Here is a 27,503-nt window from a genome sequence, read left to right on the forward strand (position 1 = left end):
ACAGGTCTGACCTTCCACCCCCAGCGATTCCTGTGTCGAGCCCCGTAACGGGTGGCCGAGCTAGCACGGAGCTTTTGGAAAGACTAGGGTGACCAGATGTCCCGATTTTATAGGGACAGTACCGATATTTGGGGCTTTTTCTTATATAGGCTCCTATTACCCCCCACCCCCGTCCCGATTTTTCACACTTGCTATCTGGTCACCCTAGGAAAGACCCACGCTTGATTTAAAGAGTGCAAGAGACGGAGAAACATGTGTACCCGGAGGAACCACTGCTCAACTCTAGACACCCATTCAGACTGTATCCATTGATGGGCTCTAGAAGAAACACTGCCCAAACAGTAAAACAATGGGGATGTTACTGTGGTGAATGAAAGGGCTAACTTTGGAGGCTGGGTTTACTTGTTAGCCTTCCCAGGATTTAGGCACACCCCCTGTCCTTGGTGAATCCAGCTACACCTCCAGCAAGCTGCACAACGTTGGGCCCAAAGGCTAATTCATCCCCAAAGCATGCTATGGCCTATTCCTCCCTTTAAACCTGTTCCCCTTTTCAATTAGGGAACGGAAACACATGGATGTGACTTAGCTGATCAGCCGTGCAATGTGCCTAAAAGTCCAAAGAAACAACCCATAAACTTATTAGGAAAAGATTGTGGTACATTTCCATACTTTGATTAGTCTGTGAGAAGTCTTATTGATGGAGCAAGTTCACGGGAGAAAGGGTATGAGGATCAGGCCCTGGTGAAGAGCTACGAGTAAGCCTGTTTATCCAAGTCATCATTTTGGGATAAAATCCACTTAAAAAAATAAATTAAAAAATCAGTCTATCACCCCAGTCAGCATGTGACTGAGGAACACTCCACAAACTGGTTTACACATCTGGCTCTGTCCATGTCCAACCTAGTGGGGTTTGGAAGAGAAACTTTGGTTTTTCAAGCATATAATTTCATACTGTAGAACATCCTTTGTCCAAACAAGACACACCAGCAAACGCTTTAGAAGATTTGTAGATCTAGTCAGTAGCATGAGGATTGTGGTGTGGTGCTTTTATACTGTGCGTGACAGCTAGTTCCAATGGAAAACAAACTTAGTAATATCAGCTGTTGTGTGCCAGGATTCTTTTTTAAGCTAAAATTCAGACTTTCGCCATGAAATGCAGACAGCCCTTGCAAAGAGGCAGCGGATTTAAAGAGAAGCAGGTTGATGCGATGAACGGCGTTCACAACAGGCATTTCCAGGAGCAGAGAGTTCCAATGACCCCCATTAGTAAACACTGACGAGAATACTTTGCTAACCTGCCTCTAATATCCTGGGACTGACATGGCTACAGCTACACTACCTGCAGAGTGAACCTGAACACTTTCAAGCCAGCTTCCACCCTGGGATATTAAACTATTGTAGAGGATGCCAGAAGGAAAGCATCAGGGATAGTTTTGGAGAACTCCTGGCACAGCCGACTCAAAGGAATGAAAAGAGTTAAAGAGAGCAGCGAAGGCAAGATAAGGGGGAGAGACAAGAACCCCCAAAGGAAGGTCTCTGCTTTAGGAAGGGCTGAGGTAGTGACCAAAGTTGTCCCTTTGGAAGCAAGCACATAGAGCAATGCAAGCCATGAGTGGTAAGCAGCAGGAGTTACTCAGAAACAAACCAAGCCAAACTAACTTCATTTATTTAGTTAATAGAATAACAGGCTTAGTAGATAAAGGGAGGAGAAGGGATTTACTATATCTTGACTTTAGTCAGGCATTTAGCAGACTGGCAACAAGATTACAGAGTCTTTCAGCTCCAGATCACCAATTTCAGTCCAAGCCAGGTCAGCAGGGAGTGGCTGGCTGGGCTCATTACAGGCCAGGCGAACAGGATGCACCCCCAGCCCAACCCCTGGGGCGGGTGGCAGGACAGACTCTTGGAGAGTCACCCCTGAACTCTAGCAGGGGTCCCTCATGGTTAGGATTAGGAGACACTGGTTAGCACAGCCTGTACTGCATGTATTCTGGGGACAGGTCTTAGTTTCCAGGGTTGTTGGTCCTTTCTCCAGCGCTCGAATTCACTTCTGATTTCAAGATAAGGTCATTTTCTACTACGTCTTACAGGCGTGTTCAGAAAAGAGCCCTGGTAAGCTGTGAAGGGCTTTTCCACAGCAACCTGTTCTCAGGCAAATGTCCCTGTAGCCTTACGGTTCTTTGTTCCCAGCCCAGAAATGGACATGGCCACGGGAAATCCCTTGTGAGTGTTGAGGAGGCACATGGGATGGAGACTAGGCCTGGATGCAGTCCCTCAGCAAGGACCTGCTGGAGCTGCATTCTTATGCATACAAAGAGCATAAAACTAGTTACAATTACTTGCTGGTCCTGGAGTCCGTCCTTTGTGGTACAGGAGCCAGTTGTCCAGCCCCAGTAATGATACAAGCGTTTAAAAACACTGAAGCAGACTTTGAGGTTCCTTGGACTGCAGGAGGGTCATGGCTGTGGCTGAGAGCAGGCCACGGCTCACTGTGCTCTGGGTGTGCGGGCTGTTGTTCTCCAACGCCCCACAGTGGTGCATGGCTCCCCAGGTGTGACTGGATACTCTAAGTCGGCAGGCCTTGACTCTCTGGTCTCTCTCCAGACCTTGGCCAGCGATCCCCAACGCCCCACAGCGGTGCATGGCTCCCCAGGTGTGACTGGATACTCTAAGTCGGCAGGCCTTGACTCTCTGGTCTCTCTCCAGACCTTGGCCAGCGATCCCCGCCCCAGATTTCCCAGGCCTTGCCATGTTTATTTGACTATGCAGTCATGAGGCAATCCCTAGCAATGCAGCTGCAGCAGCTCCAGCTGTGGCTTAAGGAATCTCCTTCCACACACAGTCCCAAATTCCCTGCTCCTTGATGCAGCTCCATTCTGCTAATTGCTAGGTCAGCGTGTTGTGTGTAAAGCAGGCAAAGGTGTCCCTAGCAGGTGGTTCACGGAGATCACAGCCCCAAAGAACTAGGTGCTGCACAGTCACACAGCGAGAGCCGCTCCGGCACTGAAGAGCTTCCAAACAAAATCGACCACACAGACAAGTGCTGGGAGGGGAAACCGAGGCACGGGCAGAGAAGTGACATGGCCAGTGGCAGAGCTGAGAACAGAACCCCGGGGTGTGATCCTCACCCCGCTCTAGCTCCTTTATGTCCAGTCAAAGTGCCAGAGACAGCGGCATAAAGGGTCCCCAGGAGGCCAGGGTCCAGCCAAGGAGGGATTCCCCTAATGCAGGCAGTGCTGAGACAGCCACAGGGCGGCCTTTGGAGGACGCTCTTCCAAGCCCTGGCCTCGGGAGCAGGCCAGGAGCATGGCTGGAGGAGTGTTGCAGGGGCAGGGCTGTGGGCTAAGTGACTACAGGCTCTTCTCCATCCTTTCAAGCCCAGGATCGGGAGGGTGCAAAAGGTGGCTTCAAACTACCTCAGCTCCCTTCCTGCTGGGCTGTGAGTTCCCACCCCAGGGCACCTGACTGCCAGTGCAGTGCCCTGCCTGCTACACCATGCCGCCTGCGCACAGAGCTGGCTGTTCCCCATCTCCGTGGGAAGCCAGCACCAGGCTCTGCCCATGGCCAGCGCAACGCATTAGGTGACCTAGGCGGTCACTTAGGGCGCTAACATTTGGGGGGGGAGGGGTGGCCAGATCTTCGGCCGCCCCAATCGTCGTCGGTATTTCGGGGGCGGGACCTTCCGCCACCTCTGTCGGGGGCGGGACTTTCCACCGCGTAAGGTGGCAAAAAAGCTGGCGGCGCTCCTGGCTCTGCCTGACCATAACCCCTCGCTGCTGGAAGCATGCCCCCCGGCGGAGCTAGGTGCTGAGACAGAGCATGCCAGGGCGTACCCAATCCCTCAGGCAGCTATGCAGGCGCATTCTCCCTGGCTGTGCCTGGATTTTCCACAGCAGCCCCAACGCCAGAGGGACGGCCACTAGCCAGCCACCGACAGGGAGCCAGCCTGGACATGGAGGAGAACAAGCCACACAGGCCATTGGACTTAACATGCTACCCAGGGGCAGCAATGGCTGCATTTTGTCTCTGCCAAGCCCCGTGCTCTGGGAGCAGCCATCTGTAGAGTGCCGAGGGTTAGTGCCTGGCAATCCGCCAGGACCCACCTGCGAGTGTTGGGGTCAGGTCAGAAAACAACCCAGCACTCTTGGGGCAGGCTCGGGTCAGCTGTGCTTGGAGCGGGCATTAAGATTAGACCCAAGTAGCCACATACCAGAAATCTCACGCCTCTGCCTTCCCTGGGCACCGCAGCCGAGAGCAGTGAGCCGAAATGCTTTGCTCCCGAAGACTGTACTGGGAATACCGACTGTCCTTCGCAACAGGCGGCTGGGCTGGAGACCACGGAAAGGGGGACAGGGGAAGCGTCCCTGGTCAGGGCTAAACAGGAAGGGACGAGTCCGCAGAACCCAGAGGGGCTGGACACCTTGTTACCACTCTCCCCACTTGGGTCCTAGGGGTCCCCAGTGGGCAGCTGGGACACTGGGTGAGCTGGCAGCGCCCCGTGGCATGGCACCACAGACAAGCTGCCAAAGGCAGCCCAAAGGGGAAGGCAGGAGCAGAGAAGAGGAGACAGTCGCTGGCTCCGGAAGCGATGAGACAAGGTTGAGTTTGTGTTCTGAGATGCCTAGATTCAGCTCCTGGCTCTGCTACAGACAGGCTATGGGACTGGGGCGAGTCTCTCGGTGTCTCAGTCTCCAGCTGTCCATTGGGCCCGGACAGAGCCCCGCCTGGCCTCAGCGGGATGTGGGAGGATACACCCGCCAAGGACCGCAAGGTGCTCCGATGAGTGCCAGATCGAGACAGGCGATAAATCAGGGCAGGACCTGCCCAGGGAGCCCGGCAAGCTGCACTGTTCACCTTCAAGAAGCTCCTGGCCAGACCTGCATCTTCTGCCCCTCGGCACAGCCAAGACATCGCATCTTGCTCTGCGGTTACTCACAGAGGGTCACAAAGGTCCCTTCGGGCCTTGCAATCCATGGAGACGTTTATCATCTTCGTTCTCCTCATGGTCCAGGGTGCCACGCACACAGGCCTGGGGCCAGGAGTCTCCAGCTAACCCCAGAGCAGCGGCACAAACACCCCAGGCCAGGCAGGCTGCCACAGTGCGATGGACACAAGAGGAACATGGTTTCCCTGGCCAGGCCATCCTGCCAGTGAGGGAGGAGGGATGGGGGCAGAGACCCCTCTGCATGAGGAGCCAAGCTAAGCCCACCACGACACTGTCCTTCAACCAAAGCCAGCCCTCTACCAGCTGCGGGGCCACACCAGAACTGCAGGCCTCGAGGCCAACGGTCCCACGCCCACTGCCCATCGCTGCCCTGCCCTGGTGGCACTGCCACACCACTGGGGCTCAGCATAACCACCGGACCGGAGGGGGGCACAACCGACCCTGGAAGCGCTACCCATACCTATCACAACAGACGATGGACTCCGTCCAGGGCACCCAATGCCCCACCAGCAGCCAGGCGGGTGAAGGCAGCCAATCCCCACGTTGCCAAATGAGCTTGCACCGAAAAATGACAAAACTGCCCTCTGAGCCCCGGGCGAACACTTCTCTCAAAGCCATCGCTCCAGCCCTGGCCTCTCAGCCCTGGTCCTTCGGGAAACCAGCCCAGCCCCTTCCAAAGAGAGGCTCCTGTTCTTCCCTCGGCAAGACACTGAAATCCTGGACTCAACGGCACTGCTGCACCCTATGCTACCAGTAGGGGTCGCCTTTGCTTTTTAGCACAAACCAGGTCTCAGTGGCAACGCTGGTTCTCTGTCTCACTACCACATACCCACTATCCCTCATGTGTGCTGTGTCTGCCCACTTCCGTGCAACATGTGTTAACTCCTTATGCTTCCCAATCGGTTCCACCTGGCGTTTAGCTGCGGTGCTCCGAGGCCCTGTCCCGGACCAGAGGCAGAGCTCTGTGTGGCTCAGAACTTGTCTCTTCTGCCAAGAACTTGTCAGCCCAGTGAAAGCTATCACCTCCCCAACCTTGTCTCTCTCATTGGGAAGTAAAGGATTCCCACTTAGTGTAGCGGCTGGTTTCCACTAAGAAGACAATTGATTCTCACCAGCACTTATCTCTGTGGCTTAGCTATGGCTGGGCCCAGCTCCCTGCTGGCCACTGTGCCTCCCACGAGGTCATGCAGCACGGATAGGCAGAATTCCACCAGAGCTACTTGCAGTGCAGCCACTGTGAGCTTGGCCGCTGGCCGGATGGGGAGCAAGTGCAATACAGGCAAGAGGGAGATTCAGAAAGGAGAGAGATTCCTGGATCCTAAGGCCAGATGGAACAATTCTGATGGCTGGTCTGCATAACCCAGGCCAGAGAATTCACCCGGATTCCAGCAGCAGGCGCCACGGAGCCCCCCTGCCCTCGTTGGAACACGGGCATTGCCAGGCTGGAGCAGAACCAAGCTCCCTCCAGCCCAGCCCCTGTCTCTGGCTGCGGAAACACCAGATGCTGCCAAAGAAGGTGTCAGAAGTAGCAGATGTGGGATAACCTGCCCCCCGTGAGGTCTTTAACAGCGATCAGCTTTAGTCCCGCAGCTGGAAGTTCAACACCCCTGCCAGAACTTGTCAGCAGTAACTATTCTAACTCAGGACAGTCATGTGATCCATATTGGTGTTGGTCCTGCTTTGAGCAGTGGATTGGACTAGATGACCTCCTGAGGTCTCTTCCAATCCTAATATTCTATGATTCTATATCAATGGCCAGCCCCTCTTTCAAACATGGCCTCAATCACTTCATGTGGCAAGGAGTTCCAACGACTAACGGCATCCTGTGTAAAAACAAGTGTGTTTCCTTTTATCCGACACGAGCCCTGGGGGCTGCTGCTAAGATCAGTCAACAGGTGAGATGCACAGATCTCAGGCTGGGATTCCCCAGGGGCCTAAGGCAACGAAAGTCAGTGGGAGTCGCCTTCTAATTCCCCATAACTGCTGGGAAAGCCCCAGTTTAAAGGAGCGAGGAGAGGGCCCGGAGCGGCCAGCAAATGCCCCTGGGGACCTAAGCCAGCCTCCCGCGCATGGTGGCGGGAGAGAAGAGACAGCAGCAGGCTGGGAAATGGAGTCTGGGTGACAAGCTGATTAAAAATATCCGCCCTGGTTTTGCCCAATGCAGAGGAAGCTGGGAAATTGGCCGTGCCCGTGGGAGTCCCCATCAGAGCCTAGCCGTCCCATCAGCACAGCAGGAGGCACAGACCCTCCCTGTGGCCTGGCCCTTTTCCTCCTGAACAGCAAAATTCTGGATCGGGGCTGTTTTCCATCGCTGCTCATCCCCGCCACCAGGGCCACATCCACACATGCAGGCGGTCTATGCTGCAGCCGGAGCTTTGCTCGGAGCCAGTGCTTTAGCAGCGGCACAGACAGCATGGGCCAGCCGCCCGGCACAGCCCCGTCTGAGAGCCTAGGCAGGACTTGGGCAGCTAGCCCACGCCACCGCCTGTGCTGCCTCAAAGCAGGCCCAAGCTGAGATGGAGGTGCCCCGCAGGAGCAGCCCAGCGCTGATGGGAAGGCTTGGGAGGGTAAGGATCCCAATGGGTGCTATGGGGCTGGTTCTGATCTCACGTACACTGGGAGTAACTAACTGTTCTGAAGCAAAGGGATGAAGCCAGCCTACAGGAGCACACTCCAGCCTAGGCACTCCAGTGGCCCAGCAAAAACCATTGTCAAGCTTCAGAGGGGTAGTCGTGTTAGTCTGGAGCTGTAAAAGCAGCAAAGAGTCCTGTGGCACCTTATAGACTAACAGACGTATTATCAAGCTGGAGATCAGGTTGAAAGTCCCCATCAGAGACTCCAGGGGTGAAATCCTGGCAAGAACATTGCAGAGGAGAAGATCCTAGCAGTGCAAAGCCAGGCAGCTCAGAGCCAAGTTCAATTCAGGTCAGGTCACCTGTTCTCCTATATCCCACATCTCTAAAGGGGCTCGCACGGATCACCCCAAGTTTGCTGTGAACAGAGCGCACTGGCTGCGAGCCAAACATGCCCAGCTGAGAGTTTCCTTGGGGAATTTAGGAGCAAAACTGAGCAGTCGTGGAAAGCAAAATTCCACTTTGACTCTAGAGCGCTGCTCAGCACGTCTCTGCGCAGGGGTAACAGCCGCCCCTTGCCCGGCACTGGGGCCTGACCGGCACCCTCCCGAGTAAGAGCAGGACTTGCTGCAGCCAGACTGAGAGCTCCCGAGCTGGGCCACACCAGACTCATGCCCCAGTTCAGGCACACGGTGCTTGAGACAGGCTCACCAGTGGGGGATGCGCACATGGCCAATGAGAGAGCTCAGTGGGGAGCCCCCGAAGCTAGAGCCAAGGCAGCAGTTTCCATCACCAGGGTTTCAGCCAAACTCTCGCTTGGGTCCAGACCCTCGGCTATCCCTTGCCTGTTGCGGCACAGCAGGGCTGGTGCCTCCCTCTGGGCGTCTGCCACTGCACCAGCCATTTGGTGCACGCACAGCTCCAGAGCTGTGGCTTCGGCAGCCTCGCCTTGGGGACCTCTGCAACCCCCATCACCAGTCCCTTTGTGCAGGGCCGTCCCTAGCAATTCTGGGGCCCTACGCAGCCCCCCCGTGGGGGGAGTGTGTGGGGCTCCAGGCCTCCGTGGGGGGGCGGGGCTGGCTTGGGGAGTAGGGGGGAACAGCCCTCCAGCACTCACTGGCGGAGTGGGCTGGGGCCGGGTTGCTGCACTTCCCGCCGCCGGTGAGTGCAGTCCCGGCCCTGCTGCAGTCCTCAGGGGAGTGGGGGCGGGACTGGGGCAGAGCAGGGCGGGGGTTTGGGGGAAGGGGTGGAGTGGGGGTGGGGCTGGGGCAGAGCAGGGGTGGGAAGAGGTGCGGCGGGGACTTTGGAGAAGGGATGGAGTGAGGGTGGGGAAAGAGTGGAGCAGGGGCAGGGGCCATGGGGAAGAGGCAGAGCAGAGGCTGGAGTAGCACGCAGCTGCGCAGGGCACCAGGGAATTTGGTGCCCCAAATTTCTTGGTGCCCTACGCAGCAGCGTACTTTGCATATAGGTAGGGACAGCCCTGCCTTTGTGCATGTCACAAGCCTGGGGAATCTCTCCTGCGAGTCTCCACCCGCCAAAGGGGTGGGCTCAGACCCAGAGTTTCCTAGCTCTCCATCTGCCTCCTGCAGAGGAGAGAATCCATCCATCCAGACCCAACAGCATGCTGATCCGCATACTCTCTCCAGGCAGTCCCACCTCTTGCATGCACATAACACCATCAGAGAGCTGCTCTGGATCAACACCAGAAGTAAAGGAGATTATGCCTCAATGGGCCTGAACCTTGCGTACACCTGTATGGATCCCTGGATTTCAACAGCTTTCACTCCTGGTTTACATCAGGGGCACACGTGAGATGGGATCTTGGCCCTGTAATGCCAGGTAATACGAAAGGCAAAAGGAGGCTGCTCCAGATTAACTGGCTGGACTAAGAGGACGTAGATGATAATTGTCCGGTCACAGGAGATTCTCCAAACAAACTGAATGGAAATGTAAACCTCAAGGAACAAAGAATGCAGGCTGTGCCTACAGGCTGGGGGCTTTGCCCTGGGATGCAGCAACTCTGAAAGATGTTTGGAGGTCGTGATGGATAATCAGCTGAACGTGAGCTCCCAGTGTGGTGCTGTGGTCAAGAAAGCTAATGTGATCCTGGGGTGTATAAACAGGGGAATCTCTAATAGGACAGAGAGGTGATTTTACCTGGCTCTGGTGCAACCGTTGCTGGAATCCAGCGTCTAGTTCTGGTGCCCAAAGTTCAAGAAGGATGTTGATAAATAGGAGTGTATCCAGAGAAGAGCCGCGAGGATGATGAAAGGATTAGAAAACCTGCCTGACAGTGAGAGACTCTATTTAGCGTAACAAAGAGAAGGTTAAGGGTGACCTGATCACAGTCTATAGGTATCTATGTGGAGAACACATATTTAACAATGGGCTGTTCAGGCTAGCAGAGGGAGGTCTAACATGACCCAATGTCGGCAAGTTGAAGCTCAACAAATTCACACTGGAAATTGGGGTAAATTTTCCACAGTGAGAGTAATTAACCGTTGGAACCATTTACCCACGGACGGGGTGGATTCTCTATCCCTGCCCATTTTTTATTCATAGATTCTAAGACTGGAAGGGACCTCAGGAGGTCATCAAGTCCAGTCCCCTGCCCTCATGGCAGGACCAAATACTGTCTTTTAAAGCAAGATTGGATGGTTTTCGAAAAGATCCCTAACCTGGGATAGACAGGGGGTCAGATCCCAGTGGTCCCTTCCAGACGTGTAATCTAGGGATGAAAACCAGGTGCCAGCTGCCCTGGGCTGCCTGGCACTGCCCGGCGCTGCCCTGGGCCATCTATCAGCCTCCTTCCACAGGCAGACCCCAGCAGGGTACCCGGCTGCAACCGTGGCCTGGAGCCGGGCCTGGGGACATTAAACATGGAATCAGACTGCAGGCCCAGTGGGAGGGGCCCAGCGGGTGACCATCCTCATCTCACCTCCTGACCTCCCCTTATCTGCCCTGGGGGCAAAATGCTTTTCTCTCTGCTACCTTCTGAGCCACCGGGTGCTGCCGTGGCCCCTGCTCCACCCTGCCCCAAGCAAGCCCCTTCCTCCAGGTCATTGTGGGGTGACCAAGCCTCCCAAACCTGATCCACTAGCCCCCTCCCATCGCAGCCTAGCTCCCACCCACCCTCCGCTGCTCTCCCAGCTGGCCACTAACTCTGTGCTCAGCCAGCCAGACTGGGCAGCACAAGGGATGAACCTGGCTGGCTGGGCACAGAGTTAGTGGCCAGATCCGGGACCCCCGTGGGGCTTGGCCAGTCCAGCTGTCTGGGGCTCCTGGCATTCCTGGCACCTGCAGTCCTGCTAAACACCCTGCCACACCTGGACACCCCTTCAACCGGTGACCTTCAGTTCCCACCAGCAGCCACCCACCAATTGCAGACCTGCATCCCCTACCCCCAGCTCTGGGCATCTTCCTGAACTTTTAGCACTCCCCCACTAGCCCAGCCCTGGCTCTATTGGTGCCCCTCACTGCTAACCTGCAGCCCCCCGCTATCCCAGTCCTGGGCTCCCGCCACAGCTCTGCCAGTGCCCCTCACTCCCGACTTGCAGTGCTGCCCCAATTCCAATAATTTTCTCTTGAACAAAACACAACAACTAGTGCGATATTGGACGACAGCTTTCATGGCATGACCAGCTCCTCCTAATGGGCCCATGGCTGAAACCGCCAAACTCATTCCATTGGTGACATAAAAGCAGGGCTGGATCCCTGTCCTGCAAAGCCGGCACGCCATTAGCCCTGACAGCTCAGCAGAGGCACAGTCCTGGCTCCTATTTCAGTGCCTGCTGGGCCTGCGCCATCTGTACTGACGCCCCCGCCAGGGCTTATCTTTGCTCGCTTGCTTTCCTTTCCTGCCTGCGGAGGTAGGGCCTGTTCCTGTCGACTAATCTGCGGTGGGATTTGGGCCAAGGAGGAGGAGAGAGCCGGCCCAGTGAATCCCTCACCTTTCCCCCAGCCTTGGAGTTGTTTTCATGCACAGAGCTGGCTATGAGGGCCTGCGTTGCTTAGTAGGTCTCCCTGCAGCCGCCCATCCCGACTCGCCCCGCTGCCTCGGTGCAGAGAGACACACAGAGAAATTATCGACTCGTAAAAGCCGATTAAAGCCAGCTCAGTTTACAACTCCAGCATCCCAGCTGGCTCTTAAGGAAGGCGAGAGGTTAATTCTCATTGACTGGAGACACTGAAAGAGCGCAGCAGCAGGGCAAAGAGACCCCCTAATGGACGGGGGGCGGGGGTGGTGACCTGCTCATTCGGAGTAAGGCAAAAAAGTTGCTCCAATAATTACTCCAGTTCAACGAAGTGTAAACTGCACCCTCCTTGCCCAGCACATCTGTGCCCATCTGCACCTAGGGTGGGTGGCTTTCGGAGCGGGGGGGGGGGGAGGGATAAAAGGAAGCAGCAATTCCCTCAGTGCCTCTCGGTAACAGCTCTCCGATGTCTGTAGAGGCAGGCACACAGCTGTCAATCAGCACAGCCACACAGATCCCCAGTGGGTACCACCCAGAGGCGGCAGCAGAGGCAGGTAGAGGAGTGAAAATTGGAAACACCACCCTGAGTCCCAAACTGGGATTTCCAGAGAAAAGTCAAAGTCAATAGGACCCATGCTCCTAAATCCCTCAGGCAACAGGATTTGGGCTCCTAAGTCACAGATGCTTTTGGGAATCCCACCTGACAACTGCCCGATCCAATTGTCATGGACAGTGGCGAGGGCAGCGCGAGTTAAAGGAGTTAAACCAGAGACGTACAAGCAATGCCCAGCTTCCGTGGAAGCGACTGCGTGTGGACAATCCCGCCACAGACCAGGCTTAATAATGCTTGTCTGGACTGTGTTAGAGCTGCCGCCCCTGGCATGGGCATTGCATCAACGCACACGCTGTTGGAAACACGATGTGCAGTTACATTCCGGCAGCCCCGTGCAACAAGCGCCTGATCTAGTCTCCAAAGAGATCAGGTGGCTGCAATTCCCTCCACCCCCCATTTCTCAATCTTGCAACACTGCTCAACATCCTTTGCTCAGCACATACACCTGGGTGTTATGATAACCAGCTTCCCAATAGGGGACACTGTTGGGTGATTACGTAGAGGGTCGGCGAGACCTCTCCATTCAGTACGGGCTTGCCGGGAGTGGACACTGTAGGTGGAGGAAGGACTAAAGCCTGAATTTTGCTCTGGCTTGCCTCTCTCTCCATGCTGGAGTCCAGAACAGCTGGGAACACCGCACATCGCGATGCAGCCCTGTTGCAGTGTATCACAGAACCACAGGCCTGCAAAAACCTTAGTAATAGAATCCACTTCCCAGCCTGTGCACAAAACACACCCCCGAGGCAGGTCTCCAAAGTCCCCAGGGCTGGAACGTCCCCAGCCCAGCACCCTGAGCGTCATCCTAGTTATACCCACAAGTATTGTGTGAAATAATTCCTCCTCCTCAGTTTATGCCCCGCAGAGAGTAGTGGCCTGTTGCAAAGAGTCTGTGGAGCTGAACTTTTCATTTTGCCGGCTAGATCTGTCCCAGGACTCGGCTCCTTTCTCAGCTCCTCAGAAGGCCCCACCACCATGCTTCCCTTGAAATCAGCTTCCGTTTGCTGCCCGTGTGCCTAACCCTGCCGAGCGCCTTTGTGTGGTTTCATTCTCCTCGCTTCCTCCCAGCTCGCCTTGATCGGCGTGTGGGTCACTCCCAATCCATTAGCAAAGATATTATTCGAGGCTGGGCTGAGCCCATCACCATGGCCACCCATCTCCCAGACAACACGGGGCTGGTCTGGGACGGTGGTTGACCCGCTTTCCAGCCCATCTGACAGCGCCCCACCCTGAGACCATCTGAATTAATGTTTCAGTTCAAGTTTTTCTGAGAAATAAAGGGCCGGGTTCTGCACTCGGGCACCCCGGTGTAAGCCAGCAGGAACGCCACTGGAGTCAGCAGGGTCACATGGGATCAGGTACATACAGTGTGAAATTAAATTCACTGAGGGCCGGCTCACGCCCTGTCGGCCACCGAAATCAGCAAAACAGGGACACAGGTGCCACCCAGGCCTGGCGAGGGGTGGATCTCACCCTGTCTGCACCATGCTAGCACAACAGCAGTATCCCAAACGGGGGCATGCAGTGTCCTGCTTCCTCAGCCAAGGGCCCAGGGCAGGAAACAAAGCTCTGGGCCCTAAGAGCACAGAGTGGGGGAAACGAGGAGCCACGGCTGTATGGCTCACAGGCATTTGCACAGATTTGCACACCCGCCCAGTGGTACCGAATGGCGAAGGGCCTGGCTGAGCCAGCGGGCATGCGGGCATCATTACGGGATCTCATTTGCAATGGGGCTGTGGGCTGGCCTCTACCAGCAAGTGAACGCCGAGTTATCCCTCGAGTGTTCCCATTAACTCCACCCCGTCCACACGCACAAACCCCACATGGGCGGAGTGGCAGCAATCTCAGGACTGCGCTGGCATGGCTGGGGTACAGCGACTGCCCCTCCTGCTTCCTCTAGTGCGGATGCAGGCTAGCGCCTTGGCACAACTGTTGAGGGCTGCAAACCCTCAAAGCCTTCCCACAATCCTCTAGGACTCCCGCCCCGGCCATCCACCTGCTCCTTGTCCACACAGCATCTGCCCACTCTGCTCAGGCCCAGCTGAGTCCCACATCGCTTCCAGCACCAGCATCAGGACGAGAGGGGCCCAAAGGGCAAACCCCTCCAGGGGAGAGAAGAGGCAGAGGCTGAATTTGCATGGGACTCTTCCTGGGCTGCATCCTATTGTCTATGGTAGCACCTAGCAGCACCAACCCACGTCGGGGTCCCGTTGGGCCAGGCCCTGTCTAACACAGCAAAAGACACTCTGCCCTGAAGAGCTCCTGGTCTCAAGAGCTGAGGAGCAAGAGGGGAAACTGAGGCACATAGCAGGCAGTGACTCGGCAAAGGTCGCAGAGGTGGGAACAGAAGCCAGGTCTCAATGAGTCCTACTGCAGTGTCCTGCCCGCTAGGTAATGTTGCCACCTGTGGAGTCTCCCCAGCTGGCAAGTGGCAGAGACACCCAGGACACAGGTGCCCATGCAGCGTTCACCCAGACTGGTCAGAGGCACCCATGATAACCACAATTTGCTTGTACAAATCCTGGCCCTGCTGAAACTTGCCACCCACTCACACCCCTCCTCTTTCCAGCTCAACCCCCACCCCAGCAGCATTCCGCCTGGCGCAGGGTCCAGCACCCCTGGGGCAAGCGCAAATGGCCATGTACATCTGGACAGGGCCCAGGTATCTGAGCAAGCGCAGAGCCAGTGAACAGATCCCCCAAACGGACGGGGGCGGGGGAGGAGGGAGTGTCCCAGCCCATACAGGCACCAACACCAGTGGGTGGCTTAATTTGCAACAGCAAGCCCTGCTCCAGGGCTCTGCACCTGCTCCGGGGCTCTGCACCTGTCCCCTCCTTTGCCAGCTCTGATCCTTCACGTGTGCTTTCTGCATTCGCCCCAGCTGGGGTTTACAGAAAAACCCGCCCTCCCAGCTCCCCCAAGGCCCGGGCCATTCTGTGTTGCAGGGACGAGAAGGAAGGGCAGGGGAGCAGAAGTGCTCACTGTGCACCCTCTGTTGAAACAGCAGCTGCCACGTTCTGCCAGTTCACCCTTCAACCACATCAACTGCAAACTGGGCCTGTGCCCCCTTCCACAGGGTGCTGTGGGGCTGGGCACAGGGCTCCCCTCTAGGACTAGCTCAGCTGCGGCCCCACAGACGCCACTAGCCACGTGCTCCAAACCCTAGCCATCTGGCATGGGGGAGTCCAACAGCCCTGTGCAAGCACATGGGCAGAGGGGAGACTAGCCAGAAGAACCATGTCACCCCTCCCGCCTTCCAAGGGAGCCTGCTCGCGGGGCATCGCCAGGTCCTAGGTGCCAGGACCAGCCTGGGCTCGCCACATTGCCACCCACTGTCTGGTCTGCCAGCCACAGCGCTCAACTTGAGGAATGGTGGGAAAGTTCCCTGTCCCACAATGCAATTCCCCCGCTCAGCTGGAGACGCCGCGTGGCACCACCCACAGCACCAAGCGGATCTCATTTAGGGTTACCATATTTTGAGTGTCCAAAAAGGGGACACTCCACGGGGCCCCAGCTCCGCCCCCAGCCCCGCCCCAGCCCCAACTCCACCCCTTCCCCAAAGTCCCCGCCCCAACTCCGCCCCCTCCCCTGCTTCCCGCAAACATTTGATTTGCAGGAAGCCTGAAGCAGGTAAGGGTGGGGGGTGGAGGGAGGAGGCGCGGCCCAGTCTGGCCCCCCCGGCGTCTCCAGCCTGGGTCGGCTCAGGCCCTGGGGTGCCGGCCCCCGGCCCGCCCAGCACCGCCGGCCCGGCCCCGGCCCCCGGCCCAGCACCGCCGGCCCCGCATGTCCCAATTTTCCCGGACATGTCCGGCTTTTTGGGATTTGCCCCCGGACGGGGATTTGAAGCCCAAAAAGCCGGACATGTCCGGGAAAATCCGGACGTATGGTAACCCTATCTCATTGGCCAGAGGAACTGACCAGAATCCATTCCAGCAAGGTACCATGATCCTGGCCAGGATTTCCCTGTGCCCCAAAGCACATGTTGGCTCAGGAAGGGGGTGGACACAGAGGGGATTGATGGATGTGCTAATGGCCCCGAGGTTAAAGAGGGGAAGGACCAGACCTGGATTTGTGAGCCCCTGGAACGGACTCTGGTACAGCCCCTGGGAGGGGAAGAACCAGACCTGGATTCCCATGCTCCTGGAATGGACTCTGGATACAGCTGCTGCAGTGACCCCAAAGCACAAGACACGGGACCTCCAGCTTCAGGTTCAAGAAGGAAGGAGACAGGGTCTTACCTTTGAAGGAGAGCTGCACCCTCGGTGTGGCAAAGACGTAGTCCTTGGCGTGGGCCGCCCGCCAGCCCAGCGTCAGCAGAGTGACCCAGAGGATGACGCCAAGGAGGGGCATGGTGGGGTGGGTCTAAGTCTAGGCAGAGTCCTTGGGAAGCCTAGCGGGCAGGAGAAAGCAGTGTTACTTGGGGGGCTGAGAACGGAGTAGCCCGCCCACTGCGGGGATGTGGTTCTCACCCCATCCGCCTCTCATATGGGGGGCACCATCCACAGACACACCCCAGACTACTGCCAGGGCACACCCAGCTCACACATACCTCCGAGGCTCCTTCCCACATAGTTCCCCCTGCATCAGAAGATGGATGAGAACTTGGGGGGAGAGGGCAGAGGGGAGGAGTGAGCCAGTCTAGGAGTCCATAAACCCCAGGGGTCTGACAGTCGGCACAAGCCCTACTGACTGTTCCTCAGATCCTGCGGTGGGGAGATGGGGCCCCAAGTCTTAGGGCTACTGTTGGAGTAATTCCCCAGCCCCTGCCCAGTTCCCAGGTAGCACTGATCTGGGGCGGGGGGGGAGAGCTAGAAGCTGGGGAGACAGATTCTGGGGAGGTGGGGCAACCTCCCATGAGGACTTGAGTAGACCAGACAGGACACTCTGTCATTCCTTTCCACATCTCTTGCCGTCTGGCCCATCTAGAGGAGCCCGGGCAGTTGGCTCTTTTGTATCTTTCCCGTCATTTTGCCAGGTCCCCGCTTATAAAAGCGACCCATCAAACCCAGCTTTGCTCCGACCAGCCCATCCCACCCGCACCAGTTTGCAAACTATTCACCAGCCGCTCATTGAACGTGGGGCTAAGGGGAGGCAGGCGATGGGGCAGGCCCAAAGGCTCGCCCCATCACCAGGCGCTTTTCAGGAAGGGGTCCCCAGTCTCCGCAGGACAGCGGACTCCGCCAAGCAAGCTAGCATCCCCGGGTCCAGCACCACTGTAATTAACCAGCTCACAGGCTGGCCTCATTTGCCAAAGCAAATGGGGTTTGACTGAGGGGCAGTAATCCAAGAGGCTGGTTCAGGACTGAACAGCCCCCTCCTGGCCTGATCCCATGGCAGTCATGGAGGGACCTGGCCGGCCCACCAGCTGGCAGCTGCTGGCCGGGATCCTGATTGTTCCCTCCCCTTCACATCCCCCACCAAGCAAAGAACCGTGCAAACCAGGGAGCGGAGGGGAAATCTGGACTTCATTATTTACAGAACAAAAAGAGACAAAAGGCATTTTGGAAAAAAAAAAAAAGAAAAAAAGAAAAAGATCCGTATGTGCCAGGTTGGCTGGGAGCCGCGGGGATACGGCAATACCATGAAGGGGAGAGCTGGGGGCCCTGCAGGAACCACCAGGCTCACATGGGATGTGGCTCCCAGGGGTAATGGGGGGAATTGAAGCTGACCTATCTTAATGTGGCAGTGACAGGATTTTAAATCCAGACAGGACCCTAGTGACCGGCCAGGGCTCCTCCCGTTAGTCCTGTGTTGAGCCGAGCCAGGAGCAGGCATTAGCAAGATACCCAGTCTGGATTCCAGGTGACAGAGACTCCCCGCAACCCCCTTGGTCCACTGGCTAATTACCCTGTCAGCAAAGCCACTTACTGCCTCTTGGAATAGGTTGAATATCACCTACCAGTGAATCATAGTATATCAGGGTTGGAAGGGACCTCAGGAGGTCGTCTAGTCCAACCCCCTGCTCAAAGCAGGATCAATCTCCAAACAGATTTTTGCCCCAAATCCCTAAATGGCCCCCTCAAGGATTGAGCTCACAACCCTGGATTTAGCAGGCCAATGCTCAAACTACTGAGCTATCCCTCCCCGTAAGTACTAGGTCTTTGATACCTGTGCTCAAAGGAGGGGCTCTCTAACAGGGTCGCTGCCTCCAGAGCACCCTTCATGGCGGGGGAGGGGGGTGTTCCTGAAACATCTCTGACTCAGTTTCCCCTCAGTGACTCAGGCCTTCAGCTAAGCCCACCTTTTCCAGGGTGTGAGTCCAAAACCAAACACAAAACACAGAGTCTTGCCAGGCTCCCCTCCATCTATCACAGACTTCTTTGGGCTGCCTCCTGCCCCTTCCTCAGCAGCTGCCCCCAGGCCTTCCTCCCATTCTCTCCATCTCCCCCAGTAGCCAGCCCAATCCCTCATCCAGTCCAGGGGGCCTGACTGGGTCACATGACCATCTTCATCTCCCTCTCGCCCACAGGGAGGCACAGTGGCACAGCTGGGACGAGACCCACTGCCCCTTCAAGGACCAGCTCCATCCAACGTCTTGTGGATGGATCCCTGCTGAACGGAGCCAGTCGGTGAGAGGGGTGCTTGGCAAGGTGTCCTGGACAAGCAGGATGGATCTGATCTTGTTTGGGATAAGCAATAACAAAAAGGAACAGCCCATTGGCACCAAAAGAATTGGGTCGGATCGGAGCTGCCCCGAGAGCAAGCACACTGGCCGCCCCAAAATGCCAGAGCATCCACAGTGGACAGGAGAGGACTAGCTTGGGGAGGAGGGGATCTGACTGATCACTTGGCAGGCTCCTCACTGCAGTCTGGCTAAGACCCCTGTGCTCAGTCAGGAGTTAGGTCCCAATCAATCAGGAGATTGGCCTAAAAATCATGAGATTTAAGCCAATAAGAAACCGAGGTTCTTCCCCTTTGCCTTCTGATTTCTGAGCTGTTACGGTCACCCTCAGGTCACGTTTTCCAACTTTTCTCCACAACCAGCAGGGCCAGAAACTTCCTTCTTCCCAATCTAAGAGGGAGGCTCTCAAATGCTCACATGAATCCAGGCACTGCAGCTTCACGGGCCCCAAATTCCGGGACATTTGCCGTAAATGCGCGGGAGGTGGCGACACTGCCGGTGTCTGGGGATATCTGGTTTACCAAGGGGGAGGGAAAGCGGGTTCATTTCACAGCTCTGTGCTCTTCAGGCACCTGGTTATTAATTCTTCCTGGCTCAGGGACAGATCCAGCCATCTCCCTCCCACCACAGATGGGCCACATGTCGCATGGGGAAATTGATGGTGGCAAAGCACCATTGACGGAGGTAAGGGTGGAGAGATGGGGGTCTCAGACACTTGCCCAAGGGCCTTGTCTCCACTGGGGTATTTGTTGGTCAATCAGCCCAGCTGAACCAGGTGGATGAGGCCAGCAAGCGTGTGTGGGGGAGGTGGAGTACCACAAATCATTACCTGTGCCTGCACGAAACCCTCTTGGGCCACGGGATCACATGAGCTGGTGCTCATCCCCCACTGGGCACAGGTCCCCGTCTCTGCCAGTCCAGAGGCTGGTACAGCCCTACCCAGGAGCAATGGCTCTGCAGCAGGTCCCACGTTGCGCTCTGGAGGTCCCCGGTTCAAGCCCCAAGATGTGGCCATTGCACTATTCGTCTGAGGCCTTGATGTCTGGGACAGGTGCTGGGGGCAGCAGGGCAGGGAGATGGCAGGCGAGCTGGCTGCGAGGGGCGGAACATGCCCTGATACTGCTCCTGGGGCAGCGGGGGCCAGAGAGGCCTTTAGTGCTGCCCCCTATGCCCAAGGAGCAAACTGCAGGGAGCTGACTGGAGGAGACTGTCTAAATGGTGGAAACTAACTTTGGGGATTTGATAGGAAAATCCCTCAAATTAGTCAGACGAATGGCTGGAAGGATGTTAGGCTGAGCCCCTGGGAATACAGAGCTTCTTTCAACTGTGGGCAATGCCCCACCATCACAGGAATCACAGCTTCTCCCAGTCATTACTGTATTGCTATTGCCTTTGGAGTTCGTAAATATTTGTCTCATCGATCTATTTCCCCTCTCAGGCACACACAACTCTCTCTCTGGAGTCTATTGTACTCTCGCTCATTTCCATGTCAGCATCTCCCGGCTGAGATTCTGCACTTAGCACAATGCCATGTGTTTTGGAGCCGGGACGTCTAAAAACCAAATTACCCTGCGATATAAAAGCTACAGTCGGCTGCAGTTAAATAAACCCCCCTGCCGGCTTTGGGAAATAGTTCTGGCAGATCCTGCTATTGCATTTGGATGGAGCTGTGTGCGCGTCAGAGGGGGAGTGAGATGGCAAACAAAGGAAAAGGGGGAAGAGGAGAAAGACGAGAATGGAAAGAAGGGAGGAGGAGGAGGAGGAGGAAAGAAAGAGGGATCGGTAAAAGGAACGAGAAAGGAAAACAGGGTCCAAAGCTGGGAGGAAAACAAATGCAGAGAGAGCAGAGGGAATAGACCAATCTCCAAGTGCATCTCAGCACTGCGATTCTTCTCTCCGATGTCGCTCACACTCAGATGTGGAAACTCAACTGCTCTGGACAGATTTGTTTCTCAACAAGAACCAGCCACCCTCCGCTCCTGGCGCAGGCGGGCAAGGCCAAACTCCGAGGCTGGGCATTCTAGGTTATTTTTATTTCACTATAAACAGCACAGCTATTTTCCCCGTCCCCAAAATAAATCAAATAAAGATTAGCCGAAACGTTTGGGAGCCAAGGCAATTGGGCAGAAAGGGAAAGCTCTCCTCAGCTCTGCTGCTGAAATGCCCATTCAGAGGGGGTGGGAGTGGCTGGCCTGTGCCGTGCCTGGCTCTCGGTGTGCGTGTGTCCAAGAAAGGGGCTCAGAGAGCAGGAAGTGTTCTGGGAGAAAAAGAAAGCCGCAGGCTCAGGAGTCAAAAGGGACTTCTTAAGAACTCTGTGACTAAGACATGCACACGATGACATCGGCAAAACGCTGCAGCCCCTCGGACTGGACAGATAACTTCCCCCTACATAACTCCTCCGCAGCCACATTTAACCCTCCGTTGCCCTCTCCCAGGAGGGGTCTCTCTGTGCAGCTCTGGTCCTTGGGGTGGGGATATGGGATATTCCTCTATCTTTTCACCTGCCTGACCTGTGCTGGGAGGGGGAAGCCTTGGAGTCTGACAGTGGGTCAAGGCTGGGAGATGGTTGGGGGAACAGGACTTCCTCTTAGTACCCCCCCTCTCAGGAGATCATCACCATTCTAGCCCCGTGTGTATGGCGCTTGGACCAGTCAGGTAAAAGAAGGGCTGCCACTTTGTTAGATCATTTCCAAGGACTGACAGCCTGGGGGTATTTAGGAGACCAGGCCAGGTGGGCGTCATAGGTTGGGTGGGTCAGCGGGGTCACCTGGGTAGCCTCTGACTAAGGCACCTGTCCTGGGTTTGATGCTGTGCCCTTATACCTGAGACATCTGCTGTCCCAGAACCCTTTGCTCCTGGTGGAGAGGAATGAGCAGGCAAGCTGCATGTGGCCCCCTCTGCTGGTGCCCCCCAGCATCCTAACAGCATGGGCTGGCGGCGGAGGGGCGGGGAGGTTGTATTTCTGAAGAGGAAGTGCCCTGAGCCTGAACGACGAGGGGAGTGTTGGTGGCTCTCCACTAGCACTCTGTTCTGTGTCCCCACTGCCCCACCCTCTGCCACTCCCCACCACAGCCATGTTCCCAGGGAGTTCACGGCACTTCGTGCCCTGCAGGGTGGCACTGGCAGGAACTGGGGCTGCCATGTGACTCCTGACTATTCCCCCAAGGTGAGATCGGCCTCCCTCCCGGCCACAGGAGAGAGACACACACCCCCATTGCAGAGGGAGAAGACAGAGTGAAGGGAGGGCGGGGGGCTGGTGTTGAAAACTGACAGGATGAGCCAGGGCCCAACGATAAGCAGACATGGCAGTGAGCCAGGCAGGTCCCCAAACCTGGACCCCCAGGAGCATTCTGCCCATCTCCAGGGTTACCCCTGCCACATTCCCAAACCAGCCATCTTGGGGCACCCAGCACACCCCAGGGTGCAGCACTGCTTTCAGCACTGCTGTCACTGCAGCAAACCCCTCGGCCTTCCAGCAGGACACAGCCGAGCTGCCCTCCCCACCCCTCAGCTCATTAACAGTCTCCCGGCACTCTGGGTCTGGGCACGCTGGCTCCTGTGGGGTCAGACTGCCAAGGGCCTGCCCCTCCGTGCCCCATTGACAGGTCCCTCTTTTCTCTATGGGTTCCTTCTTTCCATCTTTCAGCCCTCTGGCTCTTCCCTCACTTCATGCTTCCCCTGAGGCAGATCCACCTCTCCCATGGATTTGGGAGCCTCCCTACCCAACATCTCAGGGACATCTACAAGCCCCATGACTCAGGGACAACCAGGCCATCCAGAGACGGACGAGGAGAGAGGTCCCTGCATGGTAGAAGGCGAAACAGGTTTTAACTGAGGCTGCTGCACAAAGAAAGGAAGGAGCAGGAATTGGGGGATGCTGAAATAAATGCTAGCAGCTGTTACTAACCCAAACAAGAGATGTCCCCCATCCCAGGGCCTGGCTCCATAGTGTCCAACAGCCACCTGATGTTCTGGCCCAAGGGCCCCAGCCCAAGCAACCAGTGCCAGCTGTTGGCAGGAGCAGGGGAGTCTCTGGCTGCATTGGGGCCTGAGAGATCTGAGCCACAGCAAAGGAGAACAAGGGGTTGGGGGTTTTGTCCTGTCTAACAAATTGACGCAATTAGCCGGGGCGGCCGCAGCTCCCCGGGCACGGGAATGTCTCCCACTAATTATACAGCAGTTGTGTTTTCATTGGGGAAATGAAAGCCAAAGTGAAAACAAACAGGCCGATGTGGGAGTGAGGCTGGCAGCAGAACCTTGAAGAGCTCCTCTCCTCCCCGTCTGACAACGCAGGCTGTAGGAAGATGATGGAGGTGGGGGACTGGCTAACCCTCCCCTACTGCCCCACCAGGGGCAGGGCAGAGAAGGGGACACACCGCTGTCCCTAGGCCCAGAACTTGGGAGAAGAATTCAAACAAGGCGAAGAGGAGGGGAGCAGGGGAAGGAGAGAAGGGAGAATGGACAACAAATGCAGGGAACTCAAAAACCAATAAAGCTGAAAGAGCAGCAAGATCGCTCAGACCCAGGGGTTTCGCCCACCTCTGCGCTGGGTCACCCCAGGCCCAAAGCAAAGGCCCTGAAGCGGCTGAGAGCAGAACCCTGGGGCAGCGTCAAGAGGGCTGGGCAAATCGGCCTGGGCCTGGGAAGGGGACAGAGGAACAAACCCCCTAAAGGTGCAAGCCGGGCTGGGGGTTGGAGGTAGCCCCTTCCTGGCACCAGCAGGAGACTTCGGAAAGGGAGACGGACTTTCCTGAGCTGCAGGGGCTGCGGGTGGCTTCCCAGAGCCCTGCCCCTTCAGGGCGCTGCGAGGAATCAGGCCAGCCCTGGCACGCCATCCGTTTCCTTTTCCCACGCGGATCTGTCCCACCCAACTCCCTCCCCGGCCAAGGGCAGCTCCCGCTCGCCAGCCGCACGCCCGGAGGGCTAGAGCCGCTGAGCTGCCCCGGGGCGCCGGCGGACTCAGCAGGTCTATCTGCTCCCACGGCTTTTTCGGCTGCTGGAGCTTCCCTGAGCCCTGCTAGCCCCTAGGAAGTCAGGACCCTTTTCCCCTCCTCTGCTCCCCGGGCGCGGGACAAAACGATCCGACCCGAAGACTTGCGCTGCTCAGGGGAGTTCAAACCAGCCCGAAGTTTGTTGGGAGCAGCGCTCGCCTGGATCTCTGCCTTCCCACCCCTCAGCCCTTGACTGAGGGGTGGGACGGGAGGTCCCTGCCGGGGCCCGATCCCTGCCGAACCTCCGGAGGTGCAGCCCAACGGGCCTCCCCGGGCCCTCGCCTCGCACCAGGGGAGGATGTTCCGCAGCCACAGCCGGCGCGAAAGCCTTAGCGGAGTTGTGGAGCGCGCTGGGCAGGGGACCGAGCCCCCCGGACTGGGGCTCGCACCCTGCTCCGCGCCGGATACGTACCTCTTCGGACGACTCCGGGGTTTGAGCCCCCCGACGGGGCAGCGTGGACGCGCGGGGCTCCCAGCTGCGGCGAGCTGCGGGCGTGGAGCCGGCACCGATCCAGGGACAGCCCCAGCCCGGAGGAGAGCGGGACCCTAGCGCCAGCCCAAGAGCATCTCAGCAGGGTGCCCTGCGGCACAGTCCCCGCGCCATTCCCGTGCGCCCCCCGTTGCGGGGTGCCGGCGATCAGGGGCGAGCCGGCTCTACCCCCAGGGCCATAGGCTCCCCGAGCCGAGCTGTGCTGCTTTCCCCTGGCAGCTCCGTGCGCGGAGCGCTGGCGAGACGAATAGAACTGCGCGCAGCGATCGCTGACTCCGGCCCCGTGCGCTCCCCGGCCCGCCTGGCTCCACAACTCGTACTGAGTCCGCGGCCCCGCCGCAGCCCATTGGTTTCTGCTGCCTGCGATTTGCATAGCCCCGCCCTCCCCCGCCCGGGATGGGGGGCTGGATTGATTGGCTTCTCTCCCCCCCCACCCCTTTCCACCTGTACCGCCCCTCCCCGCTGAAGCCGCTTGTGCCAGAGCCTCAGGAGGGCTTGGCAGAGGGAGCATTGCAGAGGAATGCTTGGAAGGGGATTGGTTTGGTCTCCTCCCCACCCCCGGATCAGTTTACATCCCCCCCCCAGCCCTGCCCAGCTCACCTCCAGCCTCACTCCTCCCCCCCCCGCCCCAGCGCGGCCCGCTCCCCTGCTCCAGCCTTAGGGCCTGGCTTGGCTGGTGCAGACCTTAGAACAGCCCTTTCCAAACCTTTGGTACCTTTCCTCACTTCTCACCGATTCTTTGATGCCTGTTTTCTAGGGGGAGTGCCCAGAAAAGGGTGGTGGTGGGGGGAAATGTCACCTTGCAAATCTAAATAAATAAAGCTAGTCCTTTGTCTGGCTTAGTTCTGCAGCCTATTGCACTGGAGCCTCCTGGCTCCCTGGGGTGGGTGGGGGAGAGAGAGAGGAGGAAGAGGAGTGTGAGTGACAGAGGGAGAGAGGGAGGGGAGGAAGGGGCCTTTGTGATATTGCAGAATCCAGCCAGCCAAATATCCTACAACAAAGAAAAACTCAGGCATAACTGACAGCAGCACCAAGCGTGTTCCCGTCATTATCTCAGCCCCCCAACCCCCCTCCTTCCTTGCATCAGCTCCCCAAGACAAGATGGGTTAACCCTTCGGGGGAGGAGATTCGGAGCCATTGCCCACACCAGCCAGAAGGCAAGCTTCCTGGGAGATGCAGGGTGAACCCCCAATGCACGGCTGGGGAAGTTGTTTGGAGTGGCAAGGCTTCAAGGCATCAGTAGAATCAGTGCTTGGGATCTCCAGCAAATTTCCGGAGCCCTGCCCTGCCTCAAAATTCAGCAGGTGGTGCTCTTTACTCTGAGCAAGCCCGATGTTGATCCACATTTCTTGGCAGACTCTGTGCTACTGGAAGCCACGTCTTTCCGATGAGGTGTCAAACTATGGCTGTTGATCTCTTCCTCCCCAGAGGTGGCTGCATGTCAGTGGTGGGTGGGGTGATTTGTGTGGCCACCAGAGCATCTGGGGATCATTTGGGGCAAAAGGTGTTCTGCAAACACCCAGGATTGTTTTCTGCACAGTAAGATTGAGTAACTTGCAGTCAGGACGAGACACAGGAGATTCCTGTGATTAATGAGGAGAGCTGGGGGCCTGGGTTGTCACAGTCATTCCTCTTGGAGTTATCCCATACAATCCCAAAGCCAGGCTCAGGTCTGGGGCTAAGCAAGGATGGTGCGTCTTTTCCCTCCCGGCCTGTGCTTTGGGTGCGTCTGTGCTGCAAACATGTGGCTCATTCATGAGACGATCCAGGGAGCGAGGTACCACTGTTGTGAAGGAAATGTCCAAATCACTGGCAACGGCTGTCCTGGGGGCAGGGCAACTCTGGGCCGTTATTTCCCCAGGAAAGAACTAAAGCAAATAAGCAAAGGTACACTTCCAAAGCAAATCGATGCATGGCCCAGCGCTCAGTGTGTGTTAGTGTGCTGGACCCACAGAGGATGTGGGTCTAGTATAGTTGTTGGCTAGGGGATGTGCCCCTTTAGTTTTAGTGATTTACCCCTAGAGGTCTGTGGTTCAATCCCCCCATGGTAACCAAGCGAAGAGCCCTTCCTTACACCATCCAAGTGACATAAAGCTAGAGCTGCTGCCTTTTTGCAAGATGCTTTGGACAAAGGCAAGTCACTGAGCTCCGCACAGGGTAAGAGGGTGGCATTCCCTGGCCTGTGTCACGCAGGAGATCAGGCCAGGGGGTCAACAGCCTGTTCTGGCCTTGGGATCAATGAAGCTTATACAGCAAGAAAATGAATGGGCGAGTGACCACAGAGTACATACCCTTTTCTCCTCCATCCTCAGGCACACGGCTGTGCTACAGACCAGATGCACCCCATCCTTAACTCCACCCTCCGGCACGCAGCCCTGGGCCCGATCAGGCGCGGCTCCAGGCACCAGCGCATCAAGCTGCCTTCAGCGGCATGCCTGCGGGAGGTCCGCCAGTCCCACAGCTTCGGTGGCAATTTGGCAGTGGGTACGCCAAAGGCGCGGGACCGGCGGACCTCCCACATGCGCGCCACCGAAAGCCACCTGCCTGCTGTGCTTGGGGTGGCAAAAAACATAGAGCCGCCCCTGGGCCCGATTCACTAACTGTGGTTGGTGTTTGGTGCAGTCATTGGTTGTGGCCACAGACTGGGCCGGCCCTTTATGGGAGTCCAGCTTGGCCCCTACCTGTGACTAGCAGGCTGCTTCCTGGTGAGGCCAGGGAGCAGATGAGAGCTGGATGATTCCCCAGGTCCCCAGAAGAACCAGCGTGAGCTCAGCTGAGCTGGAGAGCTGCAGGGAGTGCCTGGATCCCGGGAAAGAACCCAGTTCACGTATCAGCCTCTCAGGTGGGGTGCAGACAGCAGGTAGGACCCTGTATCAGGAGAAAGGATCTAGCTCTTAGCTGACACCTGGCATGTGGCCTGGGGAGTTGGGGAGTACAAGGAGTAGAAAATTTCCTGCGGGCATCCCTGGGGGGTCAGGGCAAAGGGCTGAGAGAGTGGAGAGAAAAGCCTTCAGAAATTGTAGCCAGGTGGGGAAGAGAAGCTACTTTATTTTGGCGGTTTGCCTAAGCATTTGGTTTAACCCATAAATTGTGTCGTATGAGGCAAGGCCCTGACACAGACTCTGATGTGACATTGACCCTTCCTGAGCTGGCAAGTTAGCCCCCTGGGATGCTGCTGTAGTGGGAGAAGGCTGAATAAAGGGGTGGGTGCAGAAGGGTAGTCAAGGAGGCAATGGAAGGCTGGTGTCTCTAGTAAGGCAGAGTTAAGGTTGTGATGAGTGGTGCAGCCAGTAGCTGT

General features: G+C 57.0%; 1 protein-coding gene across 2 annotated transcripts in view; it reads right to left on the minus strand.

Moving 5' to 3' along the window:
- SEMA3F (semaphorin 3F) overlaps window positions 1-24,495 on the minus strand; it is a 102,335-nt gene extending 77,840 nt beyond the window's left edge. For both annotated transcript variants that reach the window (XM_054034423.1, XM_054034422.1), the window contains exons 1-2: window positions 24,128-24,495; window positions 16,341-16,492 (exon numbers count right to left, since the gene is read on the minus strand). In XM_054034423.1, coding sequence (XP_053890398.1) covers window positions 16,341-16,452 — 112 coding nt within the window. In that variant the 5' untranslated portion in view covers window positions 16,453-16,492; window positions 24,128-24,495. The remainder of the gene's footprint in view (window positions 1-16,340; window positions 16,493-24,127) is intronic.
- Window positions 24,496-27,503: the final 3,008 nt, after the last annotated feature.

The sequence above is a fragment of the Malaclemys terrapin genome, chromosome 7, assembly GCF_027887155.1.
Source record: "Malaclemys terrapin pileata isolate rMalTer1 chromosome 7, rMalTer1.hap1, whole genome shotgun sequence".
In the NCBI taxonomy this organism is placed as follows: domain Eukaryota; kingdom Metazoa; phylum Chordata; order Testudines; family Emydidae; genus Malaclemys; species Malaclemys terrapin.